At 37.5% G+C, this 8,842-nt stretch overlaps 1 protein-coding gene across 2 annotated transcripts in view; it reads right to left on the reverse strand.

The window, feature by feature from the left end:
* Window positions 1–8,842, reverse strand: part of ddb2 (damage-specific DNA binding protein 2) — a 9,902-nt gene extending 1,060 nt beyond the window's left edge. The window contains exons 1-9 of one of the 2 annotated variants that reach the window (XM_015395156.1): window positions 8,559–8,842; window positions 8,367–8,479; window positions 6,996–7,187; window positions 6,670–6,815; window positions 4,631–4,730; window positions 3,525–3,702; window positions 1,436–1,581; window positions 1,070–1,225; window positions 939–984 (exon numbers count right to left, since the gene is read on the reverse strand). In XM_015395156.1, the coding sequence (XP_015250642.1) occupies window positions 939–984; window positions 1,070–1,225; window positions 1,436–1,581; window positions 3,525–3,702; window positions 4,631–4,730; window positions 6,670–6,815; window positions 6,996–7,187; window positions 8,367–8,479; window positions 8,559–8,691 (1,210 nt within the window). In that variant the 5' untranslated portion in view covers window positions 8,692–8,842. Of the gene's footprint in view, window positions 1–938; window positions 985–1,069; window positions 1,226–1,435; window positions 1,582–3,524; window positions 3,703–4,630; window positions 4,731–6,367; window positions 6,535–6,669; window positions 6,816–6,995; window positions 7,188–8,366; window positions 8,480–8,558 lie in introns of both variants that reach the window. The other variant, XM_015395155.1, reaches the window with a different exon arrangement.

Genomic DNA, 8,842 nt, shown 5'->3' on the forward strand with positions numbered 1-8,842 from the left:
AACCAATCACAGCCAGAGGAGCGTCTGATGGAGTGTCAATCACAGCTCACACACGCTGAATCCCGCCCCCCCTGCTCGGCTGCCGCAGTCAGGAGGACGCGCGTGGAAGTCATGGCGGAGCGACAGCCACCAGCGAACGAGAAACTGCCCTTACTGCCCCTGCCAACAACTGCTTACACGGCAAACTTCGGTATAACCAGCATCTTATATCTAGCTGCTTGGAGGTGAGTGTTATCGCTCTTACCGGTTCACACTCCATGCCGCGTACGCTGCTTGGACGCTTCAAATCGCATGCTGTAGCCGCGCAGATGCTGTGAGAGCAGTGGAGCTTGGAGGTGCGGCATGAGTGAAGCAGAGAGGGTGGGGGAGTGGCGTGAAACCTGTTTTTTTTCAAATTTTCAGTCGAAGTCTGCTCTCGTCTCGATGTTACAGACTGCAGCTTTAACATGGATGGTAGCAGTGGAGCGCATCTAGTGATCTTTCCCAACCTTAAAAACTCAATCTTTTCAAGATGGTTAAAAAAAAAAAAGACTGCTCTTGGCATTATCGTCCGCCATGGTTGTTGTTTTTCTTTGTTAAGTATTAATGAAGTTTAGGTTGGATGAATGCGACCTGGCATTTGAAAAGATTAGATCCGTATTGGATTCAGGACCACATAGCCAAGTGGCCTGGGTCGCATTCATAAAAAAAAAAAAAATCAGATGTGTGTTGTTCAGGCTGCCATGAAAAGCTCAGATACTGGTCGCATATGGACAAAAAAACAATGGGATTTGGGTCACTTCAGGCTGCTGTGTGAATGTAGCCTAAGATTAAATAATAAAAGTTGGAATGGCCTAGTCAAAGTCCAGACCCAAGTTAAAAGATTATAAAAATTTTCACAGTTCCCTGATGTGATTCAGCTCCACTAAGTGAACCAATGAATGGCTTAAACAGCTCACCCATTCCAGAGCCGATGACATCACCCATAGGACTGAACTTGTTGACCTGTAAAAACAGAGAGCCTTACTTTAATAGGTGCAATATTTCGAGTTTGTTTTGATCTGCTTATAGTTCAGTGAAAAACATTTACAGATTTGATCCCTGCAGCGGTGGAATCATACATCTGAAACACCAGCTCCCCGCTGTTAGCATCAAAGATGTCAATGGTCCTCTGGTCTCCGGCACAGATGCGGTCATCAGGATAGCGCCCCGCAACGATGAGGTCATAAAGGGGATGCCATGTAGCCTACAGAACGATTAAAGCAATATTTTGTTGACAAAGATAGACTCCACCCCCCCTCCAAAAAAAAAAAAAAATGGCCTCCATCTTACAACATCAATGGTTCTGAAAAATCGTAACTTTTTTAGATAAATAAAAACATAAATTTTTTGATATAATTGTTAAAGATGTACAAATAATATCCTGTTATCATCCCCATGAAAACAACCAACAAACCTTAATGGGTGTAAGGTGCTGAAACTGTCTGTGCGGATGCTGGATGATGTGCTGAGGCTTTGACCAGTCAGAGGACGAGTAAACGCGGATCTGGTCGTACTGATCTGTGGTCAGCAGTTTGGAGCAGTCCAAAGGGTTGAAATAAGCTGCAGAGACCCATCATACAGACACAAAGAGCTGTGTTAGCTTTTGATCACATAATAAACTCCTAACATCCACCTTTTCTAACCATCTGCTGTAATCTAATATATTAAATCTGTGCTGCAGAGATGATTGAATTATTCTCAGAGCCCTCTATTGTTAAAGGGATTTTTTCAAGGTCTTTAAGGTTATTTGCTGCAAAGGAGGATGAAAAAACAAACATTTAACTGCACTGCTACAACCTATTTTACAGCTTAAAATTTGTGGTGACCAGCTTTGGGTTTCTGAAAAGGAGGAAACTTTTTTTTCCCTGCTGGGCTTCCAAGGCTGGGCGTAACTTGGGTGGTGGCTCATGGACCTACAGTTACAATATCATTATGCTAAATTTTCCAAAAATGAGTTCAAACATGTTGATTGAACGCTTTCCTATTTTTGAGGGCACAAGACCACAACACACCAATATTTATATTTACAGATTTTAAAGAGATGCCTTTTAGTGCATTACAAATATAGGGCCGAAAAACACCAATGCATGAAAAAAAATAATTAATAAGAGCCGATTCCAATGGCCAAATTGATATATCATGCAGAAAAAATATGGATATGCTGCATTTTAAATATAGCATAGCATATTTTTTTCTTGTAATCTTTCTGGTAAACATGGAGATATATGTCATTGCATATCCCAGTAAATCTGTTTCACCTTTAAATCTGCAGCTCTCCCTACTTCTCTTTGTGCTCTGTTTTAAAATAGATTTATGAACCTCTTTACTAATATGATGACAGAAACAAAATTTCAAGATATGTAGAAGCTCTGCAGTCTGATTCTGTCTGTATAATAAGAAATCTTAAATTTTAACCTGTAATTGGGAGTCATGGTCCTCTGAGAAGCAAAGATTCTTTTTAAATAGTAAAGAAGAACAACCTATGTTTTTCTCAAGCTTCATGTGTTATAATACTTGTTTAAACTTACAATCTGTTGCCATTTTTAGCTGAAAAAGCTTCGTATGTCTAACAAACTTTTTACTTAAACATCAAAGTAGCTGCTGGTGAATATTCACTGAGCGCTGCTCTGCGTCACTCCTCCAACCACGTAGCGACTATCTAAGCAGTAAAATGCAACTGCAAATCAGATGTCTCAAAGCCACAGATCCAACCTCTGTTACCTCCACTGGCTCCCTGCCCCCGTCCGCCGAGGTTCCAGCCCAGCGGCAGAACCTCGGCGGTTCAAATGCCCGGTGTGTTTCGCCTACATGCTGCACTGTAGTCGACCAAAATCCTGGACACTTTTTAAATTCCCCTCCGGACATTTTTTTTAGGTATGAAAAGTTGGACATGTCCAGGAAAAAAAAGAGGACGTCTGGTCACCCTATCTAAATATAAACTAGAAAAAACATTTCCTATCATAGCTCAGTTTGGATTCCCAGTTAGCTAAATGAGAATAGAATAATGACAGATCATTCGTTCTGAGCTCTGTTGTTCTCCAACAGTGAAAACAAAAACATTCTAGAGGTATTTGGGTGCTTTTGCTAAACCCATCTCTAACATGTGCAGAATTTTAACTTGGTTGTTTCAGTGTTTAAGAATGATTTAAACGTCTGAAAAATAGAACAGTTGCCAGACTACTTGTTGAAGGTTTTTCTGTTACTAAAAAATTTTATCAGTTTGAAACTTTGGGTGGGGAACTTTGTTCCCTGTGTTTTTCCTTATTTTATCTTATGCATGTGTGTAAAATAAAATATCTTACTGCAGCAAATCTACTGAATAGTCTGAGTTTTTTTTCCAATAGGGTTTACTTTTAGAGTTCTTTTCTCACCCTTTGACTTGTCTGTACTGCAAGTGTTTTGCAAGCTGTGAATTTATTTTTCTCAGGTACAGAGTATAACAATGAGGAAGGTTCCCACCTTAACATGAGCAAAGAAAGGTTACCTAAAGAAGGACTTCCTACCTGAATTAACGGCTTTCTCGTGAGGCATTTTGTGGAGGAAGCTCGTCTTGTCCTTGATGTTCCTCAGATCCCAAAGTTTAACCGTGTGATCAACTGATGCCGTCACCAGCAGCCAGTCGCATCGAGTGTTAAACTCAGCGTGCGTCACTTTAGCTTTGTGCAACTTATTGCTGAAAATCTAAAAATAAGAAGATCAAAGGGCAAAAACATTAACACTTTTTTTTTCTACTATCTTAAATATAAAACTATGTTTTACAGCAGTTTACAGCCCTGTTTTATGTCGATTAGACATATGATTTTCAAATCTATTTTAATTAGTTTTTAGTATTCATTTGCTAGCTTAAATTACTTCTTATATATGAATCATACACACACACACACACACATATATATATATATATATATATATATATATATATATATATATGAATATGCTTAGTATCAGCATAGTTTGTTGTAATTTCAGCTATAGTTTGTCTTATGTACTAATGCTAAACCAGGGTAAGGAAGACAAAATAATTAGAAAAAAATGAAATAAAATAAAAGTAATAAAATGAGAGACAGCTGCAGCAAGACCTCATATTAACACATTATAATAAAACACAAACTAAGCATTATTAATTTTGTAAACGCTTTTTACAGTTTCTGTTATTTTACGTTAATTTTTTCGAAGATCTAGTTTTTATCTTTTTTTTAATTTTAGTTGACAATAAACGATACAGCTGCAGTGCTAATTAATGTTAGCAATGGTTAGTAGCTGGATAAAATTTTTAGATATCTTCTCAGCTTCAAGCCTTTAAGGAAGCTTACAGTTGCAACCAAAATTAGTCATAATCTGGTTGGATTTACACTTAAAGTCAATTTGAAATATATAAACAAAATCTTTTTTCTTAGTGGATGTAATAACCTTAATTTCAATAGATTTCTTGCTTCCTTCTGAGAGTGAACAATATTGTTAATTTAGTCTCTTGCAACTCCATCTTAAATTCTTTAAGTAAATATAAATAATTTAAAGATTTTTCTATATTAAGACTGGTTATAAGGAGTTAAAAGATAAACAAACAAACAAACAAAAAAAAACAACGTTTGACTCCTAATTGAAGCACCTTTTGGCCATCCAGACCCAGTAGCGTGAGCTCGCCAACGTTGTCTCCGGTCACAAGCATCTGTCGACTCACAGACACATCCACACAACAGTACCAAAAGCTGGAAAAAAGAAACAACAAAAAAAATCAATTTAGAGGGTATAAGAAACGATAAACAATACATTCTAAGGGGTGGAAATATTACAGCCATTTTAAAAGCTATAATATTTAAAAAGTCTAAACCTTTGTGTGACATATAATCGCTCAACATTTATATAATTTAGTGCTAAATGTATAATCATATGAAACAAAGAAGCAGGTTTCCTTTCAATCTTTGATTTGACTCTTGTACTTTTTTCCACATTTTGTTACATTATACAACGAAGTATTAGGGCCAGCATAGAGATTTATTTTTTATTATTCCATGAACAAAGTTGTAAAATTACGAGAATAAGTTGCAATATTACGAGAATGATACAACATCGTCATCATACAACAACCCGTTTCAGAAAGAAAGCTTTGAGCTCCGATCAGCACACGACGGCCGACCAGCACCACCAAAAAGCAACCCGAGTCCACTTTGACATTCTGCCCAATTTGATTTTCTTATTTGTCAAACTAGAGCCAAAATATAACTTCACATAATGCTCAACATTCCTCATTTTAGGGAAAAAAATGCTTCTTATATGAGTTGTCATAAAATACAACTTGTTTATCGCAATTTTGCGATTTTATTCTCGTAATTTCATGACTTTATTTTCGTAATTTCGCGACTTTATTCTCGCAATTTCGCGACTTTATTCTCGCAATTTCGCGACTTTATTCTCGCAATTTCGCGACTTTATTCTCGCAATTTCGCGACTTTATTCTCGCAATTTTGCGACTTTATTCTCACAATTTTGCGACTTTATTCTCGCAATTTTTCAACTTTATTCTCATAAATTTACAACTTTATTCTCGTAATTTTTCAACTTTATTCTCGTAATTTTTCAACTTTATTCTCGTAATTTTTCAACTTTGTTCTCGCAATTTTGCGACTTTATTCTCGCAATTTTGCGACTTTATTCTCGCAATTTTACAACTTTATTCTCGTAATTTTTCAACTTCATTCTTGTAATCGTAATTTTCCAATTTTATTCTCGTAATTTTACAACTTTATTCTCGTAATTTTACGACTTTATTCTCGCAATTTTACGACTTTATTCTCGCAATTTTACGACTTTTATCTCGTAATTTTTCGACTTTATTCTTGTAATTTTTCGACTTTATTCTCGTAATTTTTCGACTTTATTCTCGTAATTTTTTCGACTTTATTCTCGTAATTTTTTCGACTTTATTCTCGTAATTTTAAGACTTTATTCTCGTAATTTTAAGACTTTATTCTCGTAATTTTAAGACTTTATTCTCGAAATAGAAGAATATAAAATCTCTAGCCTGACCCTAACACTCCGTTGTAACATTACAACCACAAATTTCAATGTATTTCATTGAGATCGAACAGATGTAGAAAAAGTTAAAGGAAAGGGAAAATTAAAAAGGTATATGTTGCATTTTGTTTGCAAAAACATAAAAAGAAAAGAAGCTTTATTTGTCTCTTTTACATTATTACGTTATATTGCCGCCCGTCCTCCCCTGTGATACAGAGAAGTGTGGTTGTATTGTGACAAAACAAACGGTTTAAGGCTAATACATTTGTAAGGTGTTCTGACTGCAATGTTTCATAACGTCAAGCATCAGCCTTCTTTCCAGTTTTCTCACCAAACAGAGTGGTGATCATGACCGCAGTCTTGAGTTCTGGACAGTAGGGTGGGAGCGTGGCCCTCTAAGCTGTGCAGGGTCAGCATCCCCTCCCCTGAGGCTGCATAAACTTTGGAGAAGTCTGTGGGGCAAAACTTCATCCCTCCAATGAAGTCTCCTGCTCCGTTCTGCACACATTAATACAAATGCAAGCTTTTAACCCGTTTGCGATTACACTAAAATCAGTAGGGGCCAGCTGATAAGAGGACTGATGCTAGACTGAGAGACAACCCCTGATGGAGAAAGAGGACTCTTAGTCTTACTGCAGGTCTTCTTTACTGGCAAACACTTTAAGGGTTGTTCCACTGAAATCTCGAAGAGCTGTGGTACCTCCCATAGACGAGGTGAACAGCTGACTGGGATTTAACAGGTTAAACTTCATGTCTGTAACTGAGTCTCCAGGCCCCATCTAAGCAGAGAATTAACAAAAGGTTTTCGACATGCACATCTATAATCCACACTTCTTACTAATAAAAAAAGTGACTTTCTTTAAACTCAAAATGAGCTCAGATTTTTTTTACAAAGATCAGCAGGACCCCTTTTTCTGTTAATTACCAAGATGAAACCGATCAGACCTGCAACAACTCACCCCTTGAATAAAGCTTTTCTTTTCCGACTTCTCAAAGTCCCAGAGAAAAATGTCCCCACCTTTAGAGGCTGCAGCCACAGTGGTGGGGTGAGTGGGGTGCCACTCCAAACAAGTGATTCTTCGGTCAAAGGGGCTACTGGCACCGTGGAAATGATAGGATGACAGAGATCGAACGAAGGGCACCTGCAGACACTGAGAGCGACACAGACAGGATTTTTTTTTGGTTGAACAAAACAATTCAAACAACATCTAAACACGTCTATAACTACAGCTCCTCTCACAGCTGGATTAATCATCTGTGTTGGAAATAATTTGGCATAATAAGACTTTCAGTGTCTTCCGTGTCTTGTTTTTAAAGATTTAAATGCACTTTCTCCTCCTTTAACAGATTTTATAAGCAAAAAAAAAAAAAAAAACATTACTAGAATAAACACCAGAGCTTTAACCAGGAGACTGTAATGTTCAGCGGCTTAGGACCGAATTTGGCCAAATAGTTGCATCCATCAGAGCAGCGCAGTCATAGAACACACTGCCAGCTCATGTTAGGGGCTGTTTAACCTACATAACGTTATAATATCTTCTTGAAACATTGGTTGAAAACTAACCAGAAATTTCTTCACAGGTGAATTTATCGGTTTCTTTTGGCCTGTTAACCTTATTTAAAACTATCACACATCGTAATGGCTAAAATATGACTAAGACTAACAATAGTTTTCATCCTGAAGTCTAAGACTAAATCGAAGATGGCTGTCATAAACAACACTGGATGGAGGTGGAATCAAGAAATATTATTTTAATTATGAAACAAAAACATATTGCTGAGACTCCCAGCTTCGAAAGCACACCTTCAATATAAAACCCCCATACAAGCAAAAAATAAAATAAAATAAAAAAAACTGTACATATAAAGGTAGCATGTCATGCATACATAAGGTGCAGCTAGTCCAGTCTATGAACTGGGCAGATGGATTTTCTTGGGTTGTGACTCCAATGTTGACGACCTCTTTGAATCACATTTCAGATGCACCTTTAAAATCTAAGCTTGGAGAATTGAAGCTGTGATGGTAAAAAAAAAAGAAGGATCCAACCTGGTATAAGCAGGGTGGATTTAATTGAATGACGGGTGAGAGCAGTTAACTAATGTCTTTTTTTTTATTTTCTTTTTTTTATTACATGCTGAAAGTAATAAAGTAAAGGACAGATTTGATTGTATAGGAAATACATTGTTAAAGCTGGAAATGTGTAACCACGCCCACAAAATGTGGTCTTCACCTTGAGTTAATAACTATTCATCCCCCTCCCATCATTCCATAATTTACCACTAATCTTGCACTACTTGATCATGGGCTAAGCATGCACCAGAATGGTTACCTGTCTCATTTGAGAGTGCAGACTCTGGCCCAGAGTGCTCCTATAGATATAGTGCAGGATGTTCCCATTGCTTTTTTTCTTCTGAACTCCTGTAGAGCTGTCAGGTGGAGCCCCTGCAAAACCAAGTAATCCAATCAACAACCAAAACTATTTTGACACACAGCAACACATGATCAAATCAATTCACCTCACCTGCTGTGGAGGTTTCGCCATTAATCTTGTCTCGCAGTTTTTTAGTCAGTGATACAGCGGGCTCCTCAGCGGCTTTTCTCTTCACTTTACTTTTCGATTCATTTGCTTGTGACTTGGTGGGCTTGCTTTTCATTTCTCAGCTTGTTAATCGATAACGCAACTCGACAGAAATCAATTCACCCTGATGTTTAAGGTTCTAACCTGCTCCTTACCTGTAATGGGCAGCTGGACTGCCTGCATGCACACAGGATTCTGTTTGCGTAACGCTGCGAAACACGTGACCT

This window comes from Cyprinodon variegatus, unplaced genomic scaffold (assembly GCF_000732505.1).
Source record: "Cyprinodon variegatus isolate N-32 unplaced genomic scaffold, C_variegatus-1.0 Scaffold728, whole genome shotgun sequence".
Taxonomy (NCBI): Eukaryota; Metazoa; Chordata; class Actinopteri; order Cyprinodontiformes; family Cyprinodontidae; genus Cyprinodon; species Cyprinodon variegatus.